The sequence below is a fragment of the Heterodontus francisci genome, chromosome 11 (assembly GCF_036365525.1).
Source record: "Heterodontus francisci isolate sHetFra1 chromosome 11, sHetFra1.hap1, whole genome shotgun sequence".
In the NCBI taxonomy this organism is placed as follows: domain Eukaryota; kingdom Metazoa; phylum Chordata; class Chondrichthyes; order Heterodontiformes; family Heterodontidae; genus Heterodontus; species Heterodontus francisci.
Genome location: NC_090381.1, coordinates 89,119,192 through 89,142,675, shown reverse-complemented (window position 1 = coordinate 89,142,675; position 23,484 = coordinate 89,119,192). Strand labels below are relative to the sequence as shown.

At 45.1% G+C, this 23,484-nt stretch overlaps 1 protein-coding gene across 1 annotated transcript in view; it reads right to left on the bottom strand.

Moving 5' to 3' along the window:
- Nucleotides 1-23,484, bottom strand: part of meltf (melanotransferrin) — a 79,593-nt gene that overhangs the window by 12,145 nt on the left and 43,964 nt on the right. The window contains exons 9-10 of the mRNA XM_068042449.1: nt 21,598-21,694; nt 14,825-15,013 (exon numbers count right to left, since the gene is read on the bottom strand). Of these exons, the coding sequence (XP_067898550.1) occupies nt 14,825-15,013; nt 21,598-21,694 (286 nt within the window). The remainder of the gene's footprint in view (nt 1-14,824; nt 15,014-21,597; nt 21,695-23,484) is intronic.

Sequence of the window (23,484 nt, the reverse complement as noted above, 5' to 3'; positions counted from 1 at the left end):
TTTTCTTATTTCCTGCTTTTGTTTCAATGACCATTGACTCCATCTGCTAGAAATTATGGACTGATCCCACTTTTCTATTTCTCAGTAATGGGTTGAGAGGGCAGTGCTTCTGTGAATTTTTCCTCCAATTGATGCAGAAAGACTGTCACTGCTACAAAAATCCATCCAGAAGGCAACAGTAACCTGTATTTGTAAAGCACATTGAACAAAAGAAACTATCCCAAGGTGAGAAGAGGGATGGAATGAATCTTGAGCCGATATTCTGTGGTTCTTGAGTTTGTGACAACCTCATGCATATCATGAGTGTACAATTTATTCTCTTAATAATTTTGATTACTTGAATAATATCGCCCTTCAACCTTCACTTTTCCAGAGTAAATAATCCCAGGCTATATGGCTTAGAAGCCTTAGGTTATATTTTAATTCAGTTGCCCTTTTCTACACAGCCTCAACAACTTGTATTTATATAGTGCCTTTAACATAGAAAAACCTCCCAAGGTACTTCACAGGAGTGTTATAAGACAAAATTTGGCAACAACCCACATAAAGAGATATGAGGCAGATGATCAAAAGCTTGGTCAAAAAGGTAGATTTTCAGAAGCACCTTTAAGAGGGGAAAGAGAAGATTTGGGACAGAATCCCATAGCTAAGGGCCCAGGCAGTGCATGTGCACTCCTCAGTGCAAAATCTTCCCTGTGTGAAGAAGATAGAATCGGGCATGCTCAAGAGGCCTGAATTAGAGTAGCACAGTACCTTGTAGGGTTGTCGGGCCAGAGGAGATTACAAAGATAGGGTGGAGCGTGCCATCGACAGGTTTAAAAACAAGGTTGTGAATTTTTAAATGGAGGCATTGCTTTACCCAGAGCCAATTTTTTTTGTTTGTTCTTGGGATGTGGCATCACTGGCAGACAGTGCTGTTAGGGAGGGAGTTCCAGGATTTTTACCCAGTGACAGTGAAGGAACAGTGACATAGTTCCAAGTCAGGATGGTGTTTGGCTTGGAGGAAACTTGCAGGTGGTGCATCTGCCGCCCTTGTCCTCCTAGGTGGTAGAGGTCACGGGTTTGGAAGATGGTGTCGAAGGAAGCTTGGTGAGTTGTTACAGTGCATCCTGTAGATGATGCACACTGCTGCCACTGTGCACCAATGGTGGAGGGAGTGACTTTTTAAGGTGACTAACGGGGTGTCGATCAAGCGGACTGATTTTTCCTGGGTGGTGTCGAGCTTCTTGAGTGTTTTTAGAGCTGTACTTATCCAGGCAAGTGGACAGTGTTCCATCACATTCCTGACTTGTGCTTTGGGGAAAGAAAGAAAGGAAAGACTTGCATTTATATACCACCATTCACAACCACTAGATGTTTCAAAGCATTTTACAACCAATGAAGTACTTTTGAAGCGTAGTCACTGGGAGTTAGGATGTGAGTTGCTTGCAGCAGAATACCCAGCCTCTGACCTGCTCATGTAGCCACAGTAATTATATAGAAACATAGAAAATAGGAGGAGAAGGCCATTCGGTCTTTCGAGCCTGCACCGCCATTTAATACAATCCTGGCTGATCGTCCAAACTCAGTTCCCTGTTCCCACTTTCTCCCCGTATCCCTTGATTCCTTTAGCCCCAAGAACTATATCTAACTCTTTCTTGAATATGTTTAATGATTTGGCCTCAACTGCTTTCTGTGGTAGAGAATTCCACAGGGTCATCACACTCTGGGTGAAGAAATCCCTCATCATCTCAGTCCTTAAATGGCTTACCCCTTATCCTTAGATTATGACCCCTTGTCCTGGACTCGCCCGCCATCGGGAACATCCTTCCTGCATCTAGTCGGTCCAGTCCTTTAGAATTTTGTAGGGTTCTATGAGATCCCCCCTCATTCTTCTAAACTCCAGCGAATACAAGCCTAATCGACTCAATCTCTCTTCATACGTCAGTCCTGCCATCCTAGGAATCAGTCTGGTGAACCTTTGCTGCACTCCTTCCATAGCAAGAACATCCTTCCTCAGATAAGGAGACCAAAACTTTACACAATACTCCAGATGTGATCTCACCAAGGCCTTGTATAATTGCAGTAAGACATCCTCGCTCCTGTACTCAAATCCTCTCGCTACAAAGGCCAACATACCATTTGCCTTCTTAACTGCCTGCTGCACTTGCATGCTTTCAGCGACTGGTGCACAAGGACATCCAGGTATCGCTGCATCTCCTGCTTTCCCAATCTATCGCCATTCAGATAATCTGCCTTTCTGTTTTTGCCACCAAAGTGGATAACCTCACATTTATCCACATTATACTGCATCTGCCATGTATTTGCCAACCTGTCCAAATCACACTGGAGCTTTTCTGCATCCTCCTCACAGCTCACCCTCCCACCCAGCTTTGTGTCGTCTGCAAACTTGGATATATTACATTTAATTCCCTCATCTATATCATTAATATATATTGTGAATAGCTGGGGTCCCAGCACTGATCCCTGTGGTACCCCACTAGTCACTGCCTGCCACTTGGAAAAAGACCCACTTATTCAAAGAACAAAGATACAAAGAACAAAGATAATTACAGCACAGGAACAGGCCCTTCGGCCCTCCAAGCCTGCGCCAATCCAGATCCTCTCTCTAAACATGTCGCCTATTTTCTAAGGTTCTGTATCTCTTTTCTTCCTGCCCATTCATGTATCTGTCTAGGTACATCTTAAAAGATGCCATCGTGCCCGCATCTACCACCTCCGCTGGCAATGCGTTCCAGGCACCCACCACCCTCTGCGTAAAGAACTTTCCACGCATATCCCCCCTAAACTTTTCCCCTTTCACTTTGAACTCGTGTCCTCTAGTAATTGAATCCCCCACTCTGGGAAAAAGCCTCTTGCTATCCACCCTGTCAAAACCTCTCATGATTTTGTACACCTCAATCAGGTCCCCCCTCAACCTCCGTCTTTCTAATGAAAATAATCCTAATCTACTCAACCTCTCTTCATAGCTAGCGCCCTCCATACCAGGCAACATCCTGGTGAACCTCCTCTGCACCCTCTCCAAAGCATCCACATCCTTTTGGTAATGTGGCGACCAGAACTGTACGCAGTATTCCAAATGTGGCCGAACCAAAGTCCTATACAACTGTAACATGACCTGCCAACTCTTGTACTCAATACCCCGTCCGATGAAGGAAAGCATGCCGTATGCCTTCTTGACCACTCTATTTACCTGCGTTGCCACCTTCAGGGAACAGTGGACCTGAACACCCAAATCTCTCTGGACATCAATTTTCCCCAGGACTTTTCCATTTACTGTATAGTTCACTCTTGAATTGGATCTTCCAAAATGCATCACCTCGCATTTGCCCGGATTGAACTCCATCTGCCATTTCTCTGCCCAACTCCCCAATCTATCTATATTCTGCTGTATTCTCTGACAGTCCCCTTCACTATCTGCTACTCCACCAATCTTAGTGTCGTCTGCAAACTTGCTAATCAGTCCACCTATACTTTCCTCCAAATCATTAATGTATATCACAAACAACAGTGGTCCCAGCACGGATCCCTGTGGAACACCACTGGTCACACGTCTCCATTTTGAGAAACTCCCTTCTACTGCTACTCTCTGTCTCCTGTTGCCCAGCCAGTTCTTTATCCATCTAGCTAGTACACCTTGGACCCCATGCGCCTTCACTTTCTCCATCAGCCTGCCATGGGGAACCTTATCAAACGCCTTACTGAAGTCCATGTATATGACATCGACAGCCCTTCCCTCATCAATCAACTTTGTCACTTCCTCAAAGAATTCTATTGAGTTGGTAAGACATGACCTTCCCTGCACAAAACCATGTTGCCTATCACTGATAAGCCCATTTTCTTCCAAATGGGAATAGATCCTATCCCTCAGTATCTTCTCCAGCAGCTTCCCTACCACTGACGTCAGGCTCACCGGTCTATAATTACCTGGATTATCCCTGCTACCCTTCTTAAACAAGGGGACAACATTAGCAATTCTCCAGTCCTCCGGGACCTCACCCGTGTTTAAGGATGCTGCAAAGATATTTGTTAAGGCCCCAGCTATTTCCTCTCTCGCTTCCCTCAGTAACCTGGGATATTCCTACTCTTTGTTTCCTGTCTGCCAACCAGTTCTCTATCCATGTCAGTACCTTACCCCCAATCCCATGAGCTTTAATTTTGCATGCTAGTCTCTTATGTGGGACCTTATCGATAGCCTTCTGTAAGTCCAAATACACCACATGCACTGGTTCTCCCTTATCTATTCTCCTAGTTACATCCTCAAAAAATTCCATTAGATTTGTCAAGCATGATTTCCCTTTCGTAAATCCATGTTGACTTTGTCTGATCATGTCATTGTTTTCCAAGTGCTCTACTATTACATCTTTTATAATGGACTCTAGCATTTTCCCCACTACCGATGTCAGACTAACCGGTCTATAATTCTGTTTTCTCTCTGCCACCTTTTTTAAATAGTGGGGTTACATTAGCTACCCTCCAATCCATTGGAACTGTTCCAGAGTCTATAGAATTCTGAAAAATGACCAGTAATGCATCTACTATTTCAAGGGCCACTTCCTTAAGTACACTGGGATGTAGATTATCAGGCCCTGGGATTTATCGGCCTTCAATCCCATCAATTTCCGTAACACCATTTCCCTACTAATGCTGATTTCATACAGTTCCTCCTCCTCACTGAACCCTATGTTCCCCAACATTTCTGGGAGGTAATTTGTGTCCTCCTTTATGAAGATAGAACGAAAGTATGTATTTAATTGGTCTGCCATTTCTTTGTTCCCCATTATAAATTCCCCCGTTTCTGACTGTAAGGGACCCACATTTGTCTTCACTAATCTTTTTCTCTTCACATATCTATAGAAGCTTTTACAGTCAGTTTTTATGTTCTCTGGAAGCTTACTCTCATACTCTATTTTCCCCTTCTTAATCAATCCCTTTGTCCTACTTTGCTAAATTCTAAACTGCTCCCAATCCTCAGGTTTGCTGCTTGTTCTGGCCATTTTATATTTCTCCTCCTTGGATCTAATACTATCCCTAATTTCTTTTGTAAGCCACGGTTGAGCCCCCTTCCAGTTTTATTTTTGTGCCAGACAGGAATGAACAATTGTTGTAATTCATCCATGCGCTTTTTAAATGCTAGCCATTGCCTATCCACTGTCAACCCTTTAAGTAACGATCCCCAATCTATCATAGCCAACTCGCGCCTCATACCTTCATGGTTTCCTTTATTTAGATTCAGGACCCTAGTCTCGGAATCAACTCCCTCACTCTCCATCTTAATGAAGAATTCTGTCATGTTATGGTCGCTCTTCCCCAAGCAAGATTGGGGAACAACAAGATTGTTAACTAATCTTTTCTCATTACACAATACCGAGTCTAGGATGGCCTGTTCTCTTGTTGGTTCCTCAATGTATTGGTCCAAAAATAAAACCCATCACGTACGCACTCCAGGAACTGCTCCTCTACAGTATTATTGCTAATTTGGTTTGCCCAATCTATATGTAGATTAAATTCACCCATAATTACAGTTGCACCCTTATTGCATGGATCTCTAATTTCTTGTTTAATGCCATCCTCTACATCACCACTGCTGTTTGGGTGTCTATATACAACCCCCACCAACGTTTTCTGCCCCTTGGTGTTTCTTAGCTCCACCCATACAGATTCCACATCAGAATTCTCTGAGCTAATATCCTTCCTCACTATTGTATTTATCTCCTCTTTTATTAACAACGCTACTCCACCTCCTTTCCTTTTTTGCCTGTCCTTCCGAAATACTGAATACCCCTGGATGTTCAGTTCCCATCCTTGGTCACCCTGCAGCCATGTCTCTGTAATCGCAACTATATCTTATCCATTTACATCTATTTGCATGGTTAATTCACCTACCTTACTGTGAATGCTCCGCGCATTGAGCCACAATGCCTTCAGGCTTGTCTTTTTAACATTCTTAGTCATTTTAGCATTATTTCGCACTATGGTCCTATTTGCTTCTTGGCCTTGATTTGTATGCCTTCCACTTTTGCCTTTTTGTTTCCTGTCTTTCGTTCTATCCTTGTTTCCTCCTCCTTAGTCTCCCCACTCAGGTTCCCATCCCATCCCCCTGCTATTCTGGTTTAAATCCTCCCCAACAGCACTAGCAAATGCCCCTGCGAGGACACTTGTACAGGTCCCACCTTCCCCAGAACCGGTCCCGATGTCCCAGGAATCTAAATCCCTCCCTCCTGCACCATTTCTCCAGCCACGCATTCATCAGGTCTATTCTGTTCTTCTGTTCACTAACACGTGGCACAGGAAGTAATCCTGAGATTACCACCTTTGAGGTCCTGCTTTTTAATTTAGCTCCTAACTCCTTAAATTCATCTTGCAGGACCCCATCACTTTTTCTACCTATGTTGTTGGTACCGACATGTACCACGACGACTGGCTGTTCACCCTCCCCCTTCAGAATGTCCTGCAGCCGCTCCGAGACATCCTTGACTCTAGCACCACAGAGGCAACATACCATCCTGGAGTCTTGTTTGCAGCCACAGAAACGCCTGTCTGTTCCCCTTACAATTGAATCTCCTATCACTTTGGCTCTCCCAGTCTTTTTCCTCCCCTCTTGTGCAGCAGAGCCATCTGTGGTGCCACGAATTTGGCTGTTGCTGCTTTCCCCTGGGAGGCCATCCCCCCAAACAGTATCCAAAGCGGTATATCTGTTTGAGAGGGGGATGGCCACAGGGGACTCCTGCACTACCTGCCTGCGCCTACTACTCCGCCTGGTGGTCAACCATCCATTTTCTGCCTGTGCAGTCATTACCTGCGTGTGACCACCTCACTAAACGTGCTATCCACGACGTCCTCAGCATCACGGATGCTCCACAGTGAATCCAACCGCAGCACCAACGCTGTAATGTGGGTAGCCAGTTGCTGCAGATGGATACACTTCCTACACACATGGTCGTCAGGCACACTGGAAGTGTCCCTGATTTCCCACATAGCGCAGGAGGAGCATATCACGGGTGCGAGCTCTCCTGCCATGACTTACCTTTAGATTAATTAGTTACTCCCTTTAAAAAATACTAATTACCCTAGGAGCCTTGTTCTACTCCAAACACTGCCCACTACAATCTCAAGTCCTAATCAATTACACTAATTAAAAAAAAACACACTTTAGCAGTACTCACCTTATCACTTGAGGTTTTTTTTTCAAAATAAAACTTTCCCCTTTTTTAAGCTACTTAAATGCACTAACAGCTGTTACTTACGCAACCAATCATCTTGCAGATTTCCCATGATGTCACTAAGTCTTTTTTTCCTCTTTTGAGTCTCAGCACGCGCCGGCAGAGAGAGCCTGCCGCCGCTCCGGTCACCAGAAAAGTAAGGGCCTCGAGCCCCGCTGTCTCCTTTTCAGCTCCCGCTCAGGATGCGATTCCTCCCAGGTCCGCCTGCCGCCGCTCCAGTCTCCAGGTAAGTGGATGATTCAGTTAAGTTTCTGGTCAATGGTAACCCCCAGGATATTAATGGTGGCAGATTCAGTGATGGTAATGCTGTTGAATTTCAAGGGGAGATGGTTAAATTCTCTCTTGCTGGAGATAGTCATTGTCTGGCACTTGTGTGGGGCGAATGTTACTTGCCACTTATCGGCCCAAACCTGAATGTTGTCTAGGTCTTGCTGTATGCGGGCATGGACTGCTTTAGTATCTGAGGAGTCGTGAATGGCATGGAACATTGTGCAAACATCAGCGCACATCCCCACTTCTGACCTTATGATGAAGCAGCTGAAGATGTTTGGGTCTCGGACACCGCCCTGAGGAACTCTTCCAGCAACGTCCTGAGGCTGAGATGATTTGGCTTCCAAAAACTACAGCCATCTTTCTTTGTTCCAGGCATGACTCCAACCAATGGAGAGTTTTCCACTTGATTCCCATTGACTTCAATTTTGCTAGGGCTCCTTGATGCCATACTCGATCTAATGCTGCTTTGATATCCAAGGCAGTCACTCTCACCTCACCTCTGGAAATCTGCTCTTTTATTCATATTTGGACCAAGGCTGTAATAAGGTCTGGAGCTGAGTAGCCCTGGTGGTAGGTTAGTGAGCGCAGGGTGATGGGTGAACAGGACATGGGCAGCAGAGTTTTGGATGACCTGAACTTTATGCTGGTTGAACATGGGAACCCAGCTAGGAGTACATTGAAATATTCTAGTCCAGAGGTAACAAAGGCATGGGATGAGGATTTCAGCAGCAGATGAGCTGAGGCAGGAGCAGAGTCAGGCGATATTATGGAGGTGGAAATAGGCAGCCTTCGTGATGGTGCAGATATGTGATCAGATGCACATCTTGGAGTCAAATATGATACCAAGGTTGCGAACAGTCTGTATCGGCCTCAAACAGTTGCCAGGAAGAGGGATGAAGTCAGTGGCGAGGGAGCAGAGTTTGTGGTGGGGACAGAAGATGATGGCTTTGGTCTGCCAAATACTTAGTTGGAGAATGTTGCTGGTCATCCTGTCCTGGATATCGGACAAGCAGTCTGACAATTTACAGAAGTGGAAGGGTCAAGAAAGATGTGGTGAAGTAGAGCTGGGCGTCCATTAACGCCCTCTCTGTACTAATGCTTTGACTTTCAGCATACCATTAACATACTGTCTGCCTTTTCTCCATGACCTTCTGGTCAGTTATTCCCTGTGACCTTGTCCTATCAACACCTTTTTTGCTATCTCTTGCCCCACCCCCGCTTTACTTGCTTAAAACCTATTACATTTCTAATACCTGCCAGTTCTGATGAAGGGCCACTGACCTGAAACGTTAACTCTGCTCTCTCCACAGATGCTGCCAGACCTGCTGAGTATTTCCTGCATTTCTTGTTTGTGTTTCAGATTTCCAGCCTCTGCAGTATTTTGCTTTTATTTTAGTGCTTAATTCACTGTCACTTCTCTTCCAGGAATGCCTACCTTGAAGAAGTTCTGCTCTTCTCTCCGACGGGATTTTCGGTTGTCTCTTTTACTTTGTTCACCTTCATTGCTTTCTATTTCCCTCCTGATATTTGATAAAGTGTCTACCAAAACTCGTTTTGACAGCCACACCTCCTTCCTCAGTGACTGTCTCCGGCTCTGACTTATTCCACGTGGCTTCCAACTGCAGTTTCACCCATCATGTTTTGAATCCACCCAGGATCACAGGTATCTCCGAGAAATACAATGTTCCTCGGACTGCTGTTCTCGCCGCATCCTGAGAGATACACTCAGTGCTATGCACCGCCACATGTACACACTGAACCTCTCTCTCCAGCAGCACCGCCTCACCTTATCTCAAAACTGTTCTACTCCGCAGTTTCATTTCATCCTTCGTCGTATCCAACGCATTAACAAAAAACTTTTTTTCTTCCTTTCAGGTGTTAAGGAACTCAAGCTCCAGCAGCTGATGGGGACTAATGCCCCTCCAGATCCTTCTTCCCCTTCACTTCCCTCTGACCCCACCCCTTCTGATCTGATCCCTTGCCATGTATTCACTATACCCTCTGACCTTCCCCTCTCTGACGCTGAACGTTCTGTACTCAGCAAAGGGCTCCGTTTTATCACCTTCCACCCCCACCGCAATGAATTCCATGCTCGGCATGACGTTGAGCTCTTCTTCTGTCGCCTCCGCCTCCAGGCTCACTTCTTTGACCAGGAGTCCTCCCCCCGACCAGCAGACCCATTCACCCGCCTCCAGCATTCTCCCTCCGCCTGGACCCCTCCTTCTGGCCTCTTAAATAAGAACATAAGAACTAGGAGCAGGAGTAGGCAATTCAGCCCCTCGAGCCTGCCCCACCATTCAATACGATCATGGCTGATCTCATCTCGGCCTCAACTCCGCTTTCCCGCCCGTTCTCTATAACCCTTCAACCCATTACTAATTAAAAATCTGCCTATCTCCTCCTTAAATTTATTCAATGTCGCGGCATCCATCACACTCCCCCCCCCCCCCCCCCCCACTGTGGTTGACAGGGCCCTCAATCGTGTCCGGCCCATTTCCTGCACCTCTACCCTCACCCCTTCCCCTCCTCCTCAGAACCGCGACAGGGTTCCCCTTGTCCTCACTTTCCACCTCACCAGCCTCCACATCCAAAGAATCATCCTCCGCCATTTCTGCCAGCTCCAGCGTGATGCCACTACCAAGCGCATCTTCCCCTCCCTTCCCCTGTCAGAATTCCGAAGGGATTGTTCGCTCTGCAACAGCCTGGTCCACTCCTCCATTATCCCCACCACCTTGTCCCCTTTCCATGGCACCTTCCCCTGCAATCGCAGGAGGTGTAATACCTGCCCATTTACCTCCTTTCTCCTCACTATCCCAGGCCCCAAACACTCCTTTCAGGTGAAGCAGCGATTTACTTGTAGTTCTTTCAATGTAGTATACTGTATTCACTGCCCACAATGCAGTCTCCTCTACAATGGGGAGACCAAATGCAGACTGTGTGACTGTTTTGCGGAACACCTCCGCTCAGTCCGAAAGCATGACCCCGAGCTTCCAGTGGCTGGCCATTTCAACACTCCCCCCTGCTCTCATGCTCACATCTCTGTCCTGAGATTGCTGCAGTGTTCCAGTGATCAACGCAAGCTCGAGGAACAGCACCTCATTTACTGATTAAGCATGCTACAGCCTGCCGGACTGAACATTGAGTTCAATAATTTCAGAGCATGACGGGCCCCCACTTATTTTTATTATTCAGTTATTTTTTCTTTTTTATGTGTTTATTTTATTTTAGTTTGTTTAGTTTGTTTCTACTGTGCCTACCCACTTTTTTTCATGTTTGTGCTTGGGGCCACGCTGCTCGAATTTCTGTCCATTAACATCCTCTCTGTACTAATGCTTTGTCTTTCAGCACACCATTAACATACCATTTGCCTTTGCTCCATGACCACCTGGTCATTTATTCTCTGTGACCTTGTCCTATCAACACCTCTTTTGTTATCTCTTGCCCCACCCCCGCTTTAATTGCTTAAAACCTATTACATTTCTAATATCTGCCAGTTCTGAGGGTCACTGACCTGAAACGTTAACTCTGCTTCTCTCTCCAGATGCTGCCAGACCTGCTGAGTATTTCCATCATTTCTTGTTTGTGTTTCGGATTTCCAGCATCTGCAGTATTTTGCTTTTATTTTAGAGCTGGGTGTGGTTGACGTACATGTGGAATTTTCAGATGATATCGCAGAGGGGCAGCATTAAGATGAGAAAAAGGAGGAGGTCAAGGAAAGATCCTTGGGGGCACCAGAGGTAATGGTGCGGGAGCAGGAAGAGAAGCCATTGCAGTTGGTTCACTGGCCATGCTTCGATAGATAAAAATGAAACCAGGTGAGTGCAGTCCCACCCAGCTGGACAACAGTGGAGAGATGTTGAAGGAGGATGATGTGGTCAACTATGTCAAAAGTTCAGACAGATCAAGAAGGATGAGGAGGGACAGCTTACTTTTGTCACAGTCACATCGGATGTTATTTGTAACTGGTAAGAGTCATTTTGGTACTGCGGTGGGGTGAAAACCTGATTGGATGGATTCAAACATGGAGTTCCGGGAAAGACAGGCATAGATTTTGGGAGGCAACAACACATTCAAGGACTTTGGAGAGGAAAGGGAAATTGGAAAAGGAGCAGTAATTTGCAAGGACACGGGGTTCAAGTCTCCAATGCTTGAATATCCTTATTTTAGTATAATGACCAGAACCATATTCACTTCAGGTGTGACCTTACCAATGCCTTGTTCAGACTCATTATCACCTCTTGGAATTTGTGCTCCATACTTGAAGGGGAAAAGTTTGCAGGCTATCAGAAAGGGCAGGGAAATTGGACCAATTAGATAGCTCTTTCAAAGAACCGGCAGAGATATGATGGGCCAAATGCAATTGTCTTATTTTATTATTTATTTATTTAGAGATACAGCACTGAAACAGGCCCTTTGGCCCACCAAGTCTGTGCTGACCATCAACCACCCATTTATACTAATCCTACATTAATCCCAATTTGGCCTAACCATCAGGCTCAAGAAAACGAACATCATGGGACAAGACGTCACAAATGCCCCATCCATAAATATCGGCGACCACACTCTGGAAGTGGTTCAAGAGTTCACCTACCTCGGCTCAACTATCACCAGTAACCTGTCTCTCGATGCAGAAATCAACAGTGCATGGGAAAGGCTTCCACTGCTATGTCCAGACTGGCCAAGAGAGTGTGGGAAAATGGCGCACTGACACAGAACACAAAAGTCCAAGTGTATCAAGCCTGTGTCCTCAGTACCTTGCTCTACGGCAGCGAGGCCTGGACAACGTACGTCAGCCAAGAGCGACATCTCAATTCATTCCATCTTCGCTGCCTCTGGAGAATCCTTGGCATCAGGTGGCAGGACCGTATCTCCAACGCAGAAGTCTTCGAGGCGGCCAACATCCCCAGCATATACACCCTACTAAGCCAGCGGCGCCTGAGATGGCTTGGCCATGTGAGCCGCATGGAAGATGGCAGGATCCCCAAGGACACATTGTACAGCGAGTGCGTCACTGGTATAAGACCCACCGGCCGCCCTTGTCTCCGCTTCAAAGACGTCTGCAAACGCGACATGAAGTCCTGTGACATTGATCACAAGTCGTGGGAGTCAGTTGCCAGTGATCGCCAGAGCTGGCGGGCAACCATAAAGGCGGGGCTAAAGCGTGGCGAGTCGAAGAGACTTAGCAGTTGGCAGGAAAAAAGTCAGAGGCGCAAGGAGAGAGCCAACTGTGTAACAACCCTGTCAACCAATTTTATCTGCAGCACCAGTGGAAGAGTCTGCCACTCTAGAATTGGCCTTTATAGCCACTCCAGGCGCTGCTTCACAAACCACTGACCACCTCCAGGCGCTTACCCATTGAATCTCGAGACAAGGAGGCCAAAGAAGACAATCCCATATTCCTACCACATCCCCACCTTCCCTCAATTCCCCGACCACCTACCTATACTAGGGGCAATTTATAATGTCCAATTTACCTATCAATCTGTAAGTCTTTGGCTGTGGGAGGAAACCGGAGCACCTGGCGAAAACCCATGCGGTCACAGAAAAATTGCAAACTCCGCACAGGCAGTACCTAGAATTGAACCCGGGTCGCTGGAGCTGTGAGACTGCGGTGCTAACCATGATTCTATGATTCCCACTGATTATGCTGGTTACCTTTCCATACCACTGCTGCACACCATGCTATTGGTATCAGTGAGGTATCCACCAATAGGCCGGGAACTTACGAGCATAGCCAAGGAGCTGATGCTGGGGCCAGAAGTGGATGGTGCTGCACTCCCAACCGCACTGCTATCTTGCGCTGGCTGGCCAATTCACTGCCGTGGGAGGGAGGGGGTGTGGGGGACCATTCTGAGGTTGGAGGCGGCCATTTAGGTGGCTGTCGCAGCATCAGCTGACACCGATGGATGTGCAGGCGCCATCTTTAAAGGGCTGCCAGCACTGGAACACAACTGAAGCCAGCCTTCTGTGGTAGTCCTCCTCGAGTGAAGCCAGCCTTCCCTGAAGATCCAGCCAGCTGTACAGGCCTGCGGGACAACCTGCTTTTTCTGGATGCCCATGGCAGGTGGGCATTCTGTGTCAAGAACCACTCTCCCAGATGCTTCCTCCAACCACCCAGATGCTTCCTCCAACCACCCCACCCACTCTCAGCTCTCTTTCAATGCATCCAAGTGCCAGCAGACGGATGGCACCTATTTCCTCCTCACTGCAAAATGCAGCAATGACCTGAGCTGCCACCTCATTGCAGATATAACTGATGGGGCTCTGACCCCCAGTACACTTTGAAGAAAATTGGAGTGGGCCCATAAAATACCTGTCAATTCACATTTTAATTGCTTAAGTATCTTTTTTTTCCAAAACAATGCACCATTCCGTCTAGACTTGCCGTCCAGCCCTCGTAAAATCTAGACCTGGCTTGATATCAGAACGGCCGCCCCACACGATTTTACGGCCCCCTTCCCCACCTCCAAGGCCATCCATAAAGGGGGCCGGAAAATCCCGGCAATAGCCGCAGATCCTGTGTTGTGTCATGTAGCCTAGAGCCATAAAGTTTATATTCCTACCGTTTACTTCCATCCCCTAGTCTCATTAAATTGCAGTTATGCTTTAAATAACTCTTGCCACTCATCAGCCCATCTTCCCACCTATCCAGCTCCTTTAGTACCACATGTGCCTGTTCACTGTTATTTGAACACCCTGCCCCAAAATTTGCAGTTATCTACAAAATTAGAGAGCTTTGCTTCTGTTCCCAACTCCAAATAATTTTTATACCCTGTAAGCTGCACTACTCCCACTGGTGATTCCTTGCTCTGTTAACATGGCTCCTATCAGAGTCACCTTTTGCTTTCTCTGGCTTATCTAACTTTTAATCCACCTGAGAAACCTGCCTCTAATTTCATTGCTTCCTACCGTGTGGATTAAGCATTTGTGTGACAAGCGTGAAATCTAAACTCATCATATCCACAGAATTTCTTCTGTCAACAAGGTCAGTGTTTCCTTTGAGAACAGCAGTAAATTTGTTAAGCAAGATCTCTCATTAATGTACGTTGACTTCCTCTTATGTTTAATCATCCCTTTCAGGATGCCATCTAAACAGATGCAATGCTTACGAGCTAAAAGTGGCCTAAGACATTTCAGTGCCCCTTTTTAAAGATTTGTGTAATGTTGGCTACTTTTCAGTTCTGGGGCACAACTCCAGTTTGTAGTAATTGCCTAAAGATAGTGGCCATATATCAAGTAAAATCATTCCAGATTAGCAAATAAAAAAAAAAGTCTTTGTTGAGCATCTGAAAACCAATTATGTTTTGTGCTGAAGAAATCTCCCTCACCTTTGACAATATTACATTTGTTGAACTTAATTTCACCCCTCTCAATTAGGATACCAATCGGGATGTTCCAGCCAGCTGTCCTGGACAACCCAGTGTGACAGGACTTCTTTCCTTTCAGCTGATTGATGGTGAAGGCATTATGACTTGACTTTTTTACTACTGCCACAGCATAATATCCATCATTATCACCTAATAAATAAAAAAAAATACATTAATATCAGACTGTATGCATTGGGAGTGAAATTCAACATTGCAGAGGGTACAAAACAGGTGATGGATCAGCCAACTGGGCACTTCAACTTTAACAAGAAAGTCAATGGAGAGGGAAAATAAGGGACAGCCGATCCCCTATCATCTGTTTTGGGTCTCTGCCAAAGTTGAATTTAACCACTGGTGTAACTGTAACATATGGAAGTGAGCTTGTTGAATGAGACACATGTTCTGGTCATGCAGCAGGTTATTTGTCCCCACCGGGACCTTTATAATTCAGAACCCAATCCAACCTACCTGATGCTCTACATTGCCTTCATTTAATACCATTTCTTTGTAGCCTCATGTCAATAAAGTAAAACACGGTAAGAGTACGAACATTTCACTATCATTTGCCTAAAAACCAGCATCACAAACCTCCCACCACCCATGGCCAAAGTATCTATCCTAAGGAGAAATGCCATGCACATCATACAATGTAATATGTCAAAAGCCCATATTTGTCAGGGCACCCTCAAATAATTGTTTCGCAAATTCAGAATTCTCAATCAAATGCTCAGAAAAGATATGGGATCAGAACCAAAGGCAGCATTTTCACTTGAAAAAAGATGAGCTTGGGTAACTAACACTTGTACTAAAAATCACTTCTTTAAGGAAAGTAAATTGTAACTGTAAAATAACTTATAAAAGCACCAAAAAAATCTACTGCTGAAGAGCCAACTGGTGGTCAGGATCTGGAAATGCACAGAGTTAAATGCCTAGTTTACAGTCAGATATTGCTTTTCTAAACTAGTGTTATGTGACATACTTATAACATTGTACAGTCATAGCATAGCAGCACTTAAATACAATGGCTGCTGCAGGTAAATGTGGACACTTTTAGAATGGAATAGTTCCACAGGAGAGCCTCACATAGGGGTTTTCCATTTATTTTGAAATTCAATTCAATTACAATTGAATTACAATTCAATTGTAAGGGGAATAGATAGGCGTTTCTGTGGCTGCAAAAGAGACTCCAGGATGGTATGTTGCCTCCATGGTGCTAGGGTCAAGGATGTCTCAGAGCGGTTACAGGACATTCTGAAGGGGGAGGGTGAACAGCCAGTGGTCGTGGTACACATTGGTACAAACGACATAGGTTAAAAAAAAAAGGTTGAGGACCTAAAAGTAGAATATAGGGAGCTAGGAAGTAAGTTGAAAAGTAGGACCTCAAAGGGAGTGATTTCAGGATTACTACCAGTGCCACGTGCTAGTCAGAGTAGAAATAGCAGGATATATCGGATGAATACGTGGCTGAAGAGATGGTGTGAGGTGGAGGGTTATAGATTTCTGGGGGAGGTGGGACCAGTACAAACTGGACGGGTTACATCTGGACAGGACCGGGACTGATGTCCTAGGGGGAGTATTTGCTAGAGTGGTTGGGGAGGGTTTAAACTAAAATGACAGGGGGATGGGAACCTTTGCAAGGAGTCGGAGGAGGGCGGATCAAAGACAAGAACAAAAGACAGTAAGGGGAATAAGAAAAGTGATAGGCAGAGAAATCAAGGGCCAGATCAAACAGGGCCACAGTGAAAAATATTGGGAAGGGGACAAGTAATGTTAAAAAGACAAGCCTTAAGGTTTTGTGCCTTAACGTGCGGAGCGTTCGCAATAAAGTGGATGAATTAATCGTGCAAATAATGTAAACGGGTATGATATAGTTGGGATTACGGAGACATGGCTGCAAGATGACCAGGGATGGGAAATGAACATCCAGGGATATTCAGTATTTAGGAAGGACAGACCAAAAGCAAAAGGCAGTGGAGTTGCATTGCTGGTTAAAGAGGAAATTAATGCAATAGTGAGGAAAGATATTAGCTGTGACGATGTGGAATCTGTATGGGTAGAGCTGAGAAACACTAAGGGGCAAAAAAGCAAGTGGGGGTTGTATATAGACCCCCAAACTGTAGTGGTGATGTTGGAATGGCATTAAACAGGAAATTAGAGATGCATGCGATAAAGGAACATCTGTAATTATGGATAACTTTAATCTGCATGTAGATTGGGCAAATCAAATTAGTCACAATACCGCAGAGGAGGAATTCTTGGAGTGTATACGGGATGGTTTTCTGGACCAATACGTTGAGGAACCAACTAGAGAACAGGCCACCTAGAAGTGGGTATTGTGTAATGAGAGAGGAATAATTGACAATCTAGTGGTGCGAAATCCCTTGGGGACGAGTGACCATAATATGATAGAATTCTTCATCAAGTTGGAGAGTGACTCAGTTGATTCTGAGACAAGGGTCCTGAATCTTAGTAAAGGAAACTACGAAGGTATGAGGTGCAAGTTGACCATGACGGATTGGGAAATGTTACTTAAAGGGATGACAGTGGATAGGCAATGGCAAACATTTAAAGAGTGCATGGATGAACTGCAACAATTGTTTATCCCTGTCTGGCACAGAAGTAAAATGGGAAAGGTAGCCAAACCATGGCTTACAAGGGAAATTGGAGATAGCATTAGATCCAAGGAAGAGGCATATAAATTTGCCAGGAAAAACAACAGACCTGAGGATTGGGAGCAGTTTAGAATTCAGAAAAGGAGGACCAAGGGATTGATTAAGAAGGAGAAAATAGAATACGAGAGCAAGCTTGCGGGGAACATAAAAACTGACTGTAAAAGTTTCTATAGGTATGTGAAGAGAAAAAGATTGGTGAAGACAAATGTAGTAGGTCCCTTACAGTCAGAAACAGGGGAATTTATTATGGGGAATAAAGAAATGGCTGACCAACTAAATGCATACTTTGGTTCTGCTTTCACAAAGGAGGACACAAATATCATACCAGAAATGTTGGGGAACACAGGGCTTAGTGAGAGAGAGGAACTGAAAAAAATCAGTATTAGTAGAGAAATGGTGTTGGGGAAATTAACGGGATTGAAGGCCGATAAATCCCCAGGGTCTGATGGTATGCATCCCAGAGTACTTAAGGAAGTGGCCCTCGAAATAGTGGATGCATTGGTGGTCATCTTCCACGATTTTATAGACTCTGGAACAGTTCCTACATATTGGAGGGTAGCTAATGTAACCCCACCAATTAAAAAGGGAGATAGAGAGAAAGCAGGGAATTATAGACCAGCCAGCCTGACGTTGGGGAAAACCTGACCTGGTAGTGGGGAAAATTCTAGAGTCCATTATCAAAGATTTTATAGCAGAGCACTTAGAGAACAGTGATAGAATCGGGTAGAGTCAGCATGGATTTACGAAAGGTAAATCATGCTTGACAAATCTATTAGAATTTTTCGAGGATGTAACTAGTGGAGATGATGAGGGGGAGACAGTGGATGTGGTTTATTTGGACTTTCAGAAGGCTTTGGACAAAGTCCCACATAAGAGATTAGCATGTAAAATTAAAGTGCATGGGATTGGGGGTAGTGTATTGCGATGGATAGAAAATTGGTTGGCGGACAAGAAACAAAGAGTAGGGATAAAATGGGTCTTTTTCCGAATGGCAGGCAGTGACTAATGGGGTACCACAGGGATCGAAGCTAGGACCCCAGCTATTCACAATATCCATTCATGATTTGGATGAGGGAACTAAATGTAATATCTCCAAATTTGAAGATGACACAAAACTGGGTGGGAGGGTGAGTTGTGAGAAGGATGCAGAGAGGCTTCAGGGTGATGTGGACAAGTTGAGTGAGTGGGCTAATGCATGGCCGATGCAGTATAATGTGCATAAATGTGAGGTTATCCACTTTGGTAGCAAAAACAGGAAGGCAGATTATTATCTGAATGGCTATAAAGTAAGAGAGGGGAATATGCAGTGAGACTTGGGTGTTCTCGTACACCAGTCGCTGAAGGTAAGCATGCAGGTGCAAAAGGCGGTAAAAAAAGCAAATGGTATGTTGGCCTTCATAGCGAGAGGATTCGAGTACAGGAGCAGGGATGTCTTGCTGCAATTATACAGGACCTCGGTGAGGCCACACGTGGAATATTATGTGCAGTTGTGGTCTCCTTATCTGAGGATGGATGTTCTTGCTATAGAGGGAGTGCAGTGAAGGCTTACCAGACTGATTCCTGGGATGGTGGGACTGACGTATGAGGGCAGATTGAGTCAGTTAGGATTATATTCACTGGAGTTCAGAAGAGTGAGGGGGGATCTCATAGAAACCTATAAAATTCTAACAGGGTAGATGCAGGAAGGATGCTCCCGATGGTGAGGGAGTCCAGAACCAGGAGTCATAGTCTAAGGATACGGGGTAAACCTTTCAGGACTGAGATGAGGAGAAATTTCTTCACCCAGAGAGTGGTGAGCCTGTGAAATTCACTACCACAGAAAGCAGTTGAGGCCAAAACATTGTATGTTTTCAAGAAGGAGTTAGATATAACTCTTGGGTGTAAAGGGATCAAAGGGTATGGGGCAAAAACAGAAACAGGCTACTGAGTTGGATGATCAGCCATGATCATAATGAATGGTACAGCAGGCTCAAAGGTTCGAATGGCCTACTCCTGCTCCTATTTTCTATGTTTCTATATTTCTACAATCAATTTGTTAATTGGGCTTTATCTGCACATCAATTTAGCCCAAGCCAATAATTGCTGTTCCCTTGAGATAAAGGCTGGCCTGTGGACTGCTAGCCACTTATAAAATCAGTATCTTTATGTGGAATGCACTCATTAAACCTCTGTGAATCCTTGCACAGAGGACAAAGTGATAATTTCTTGAGAACAAGAAACTGAAGATAGGCAGCTGTACCGGTCCATGCTCATGTGAATGATCTTTTTACTTTGCTTCCCTAAATATTATGTCATTTCAAGTGTAATCTCCTCAGTTTAATGTTTCATCTGAAATACTTCCCTTTGGTTCAGCAGCACAGAATTACTCAATCATAGAACTCTAAGAGATCAAACTTTCCATTCACTCCCAGTAGATAGATTTCCAGTGAACTAAACCAGTTCCTATGTGTTAATGCTAATGCACAAAATACAGTACATTGACTAGCAAGAGACACTAAAATTCTAATCACTCTTGTATAAAATGTTTTCTCAGTTTGTTCTTTGAATTGAATTACTGAAGAAATGACTAACAGGCTGTAGATCAGAAATATATTAATTATCTGCATTAATCCAGATCCAGAAAAGGATCCTTTGTTATGTGTTTGTCAAGACTAGTTTGTGCAATGCTGAAATGTATCCGATAGAGGAAAAGTGCTTTAGCTATCGAAGAGGACTCAATACCCTCTTGGCTTCTGGCTATTATTGCTTCAAGGTTGCATAGCAGTTCCAGAAGAGCAAGTCTGAATGTTCCTACCCATGCGCCCTTTGAGTGCAGCTCCTCACTGGAAGCCCATGACTTCAGAATTACTCCTATATTTTATCAAAGTGACTCCTGATAACGCAGAGGCCCGCTGACATCATCAGAGTGCGCCAAGCTGAGCACATACGCAGCTACATCTTGCCAGGACTAAGTAGCACATGCGCGGGATGACATAGTGCAGCGTCAACATCATCGTATATCTGCGTCTGGTCCATCTTCGCGCATGCGCGATAAAGGGTCATTGGGTATCTAGCCCCCCACTCAGCTGGAGGGAGTGGCTGAATGGGAGACTTTGAGGCTGGTTCTCTTCCCCCTCAGCAACTCGCTCCAGGCCTTGACGCTTCCTCCCCTCGACCGTTCGCTGCAGACCTCGCTGCTCCCCGCCCCCCCACCCCCCACTCCACTGGCCAATTGTTCCCTGCTCCTCACTTCGGACCACACCGCTCTCCGGCTGCTCGCTCCCCACCTTTCCACTCCCCGCCACCCCCCCACCCCCAGCCGCCAGCTCTAGGCCACGCCGTTTCCCTCCTTTCGGCCAATCGTTCCTATGTCGCCCCGTCACCCATTGCGGCCCGCCTTGCTTCTTCCAGCAGCATGTGGAGAACAATCAAATGTGGGAGTGACTGGCCGAGAGGAGGGAAGCGGCGTGGCCTATAACTAGCGGCTGGGAGGGGCGGGGAGCGACCGATCGACCGGAGAACAGGGTGGTGCGAATGGGGAACAATCGGCCGGGGAGTGGGGGGGGAGCAGCGAGGTCTGGAGTGAACAGCTGTGGGGGAGAAAGCAAGTTGCCAAGGGGGGAGAGCGGCCAGTGGGGCGGGAGCTAGTAGCTGCATTCGGGTGAAATCAGTCCTGGTCAGTCATATGAACGAATCACAATAACGAACTGGCAACACATTTTATACTCTACCCGATTTTCTTTTCCACTGATCGGGTGCCAATTCACTATCTTCCAATGGAAATTCAATCATAAAATTCTTTTTGTACTTAATAGGATTGCTGGAATATTAAATGGATCTGAGGATTACAGTTAGTACCCTATAACTACACTGGGCTTCCATCCAACTTAATGTAAGGTTAGTTTGCTGGAACGATCTAGCCATGAGCATTTCCTGTGATAAATTGAGCAATGCCATCTTTAATCCTGGCAGCTGCCTGAACGTCGCAGACACTGACGTTCCAGTTGATGAGCCTGCATTTGCAAGTACTTCGCCACCTAGTAGTTGCGTTGTCAGCAAACGCAACCATATTTTATTTCTTACCTGTGTAACTTTCAGCCGCAGCAGGTACCAAACCATACAGCTTTCCAGCTGTGTATATCTGTCCTGCATCCAGTGTAACTGCATCAATGTCTTTATTCTGTAAAGAGGCAAATAAACTTATCAGTACTGTGATTAATTCAAGCTTTATTAAGAAGGTTAACATATATTCCATTTCATTATATAATTTAAAGAAAAAATATTATAGGGGAAGGTACTTTGAACATGAACAGGAGCTCACATGGTTGGGGATGTCATGAAGGAGAAAAGTGCTGGTGCATTCTATTATATATCACAAATAAATCTTTTGCAGGAGTCATTCCTTTACCAGCAGCCTGGTGCAGGCCTGGACATAGGTAAACTGTCACTCAACTGAAGGGATTCATCGGTGAGCACAGCTCATAGCGTGCAGCTGCACTCTTGGTCCAAGATACCATTATCTACTTGGTTGCCACTGAGTTTGTTTTACACTCAAGATAGCTCCAGCATTGGCATCTAGGACTAAGGATCCAAACTGCATTGATTAATTTCACTCAGTGATTGTATGAGTATGGCAGCTCTTTAAAGTAACGATACTCTGAACACAGGGACCCACCATAAGTCCTTAAATTGCATTGGCAAAATTGTAATGTGTCTTCTCTCTTTCCCCTTGTCTACTGTAGGCAATGACTTATTATGGAGTATGGTTTTGAGGGTGTTCACATCCCTACAGTATCTTACTGATGAAAGGTCATTGACCTAAAACGTTAACTCTGTTTCTCTCCACGGGTGGTGCCAGACCTGCTGAGTATTTCCAGCATTTTCTGTTTTTATTTCAGATTTCCAGCATCCGCTGTATTTTGCCTACAGTATCTTAGTAGCTTAGTGCGTTGACAGGCTACTTTCTCATGAAAGACCTGGTCCTCTCCACATCTGATGTCCAGCATGGGTCAAAAGACAATATCAGAAGTGGGAACTCTGGCTGCATTTACCCTTCATAGTCCACAGGAATTGAAGATCAATTCAAGTGCCCCTGGTTGATATCTGCTAACAGTTTAATCAAACTGAGACATTCTGATCCATATATCTTAATATAACCCCAGGTGGCATCTTTAATCACGAGGCCTCAAGTGAAAGTGTGAAATAACCATTATTACATAACCATTTGACTGATTTACAGATGTTCTGATTATGCCACAGAATGGTAGGGTGCCTACAGCTCCTTCCCTGTTGACCTCCCACCCCACCGCTACCCCCCCCCCCCTCCCCACCCCCTATCACTCAATCTCAATCACATCTTCGTGATGCAGAACTGTTGAGTAGAAGCCAGGCAATTCACGAGGTATTTGGAAGAGCGTTCACTTGCAGTTGCTCTTGCATAGGAGTTATAAAGCAGCACTGGCAAAGGCCCTGGAGGAGGTCAGCTATCTGTCTTCTGCTGGGAAATGTAAATTGCCATGGGAAAATCAGAAGAGAAAGTAAAGCAGCATAATATAGGAATCTAAAATCATGGATTTTCCCCATTATTTTCTTGCAAAATTAAGCACGAGATTACTAAGATGGTAATCTTCTCATTTAATTATATTTGTTTAGATAAGGTGCTGTAATTAGGTAATATTTCCGTCTTGTTAGATGCCCATTCACCGTTTGATCCCCTGACCTATTCAGATCAAATCACATTCCATCCTAACTGGGCAGGGAGAACAATGAAATCCACCAACCTGAGTTGAAATCTGCCAGATATGCAAAAGACTGTCAACTAAGAATTAAAGAGCTTCATTATTTCAGGGCTTTGTGCTATTCCTGTACATTCTTTTGAAAAAGCCCAAATACACTTATGAAAATGTTTCTACTGGGGATCGAGATCTGCGACTGGCAATTCATTTCAGTACAGCATACTGAACTGAAAAA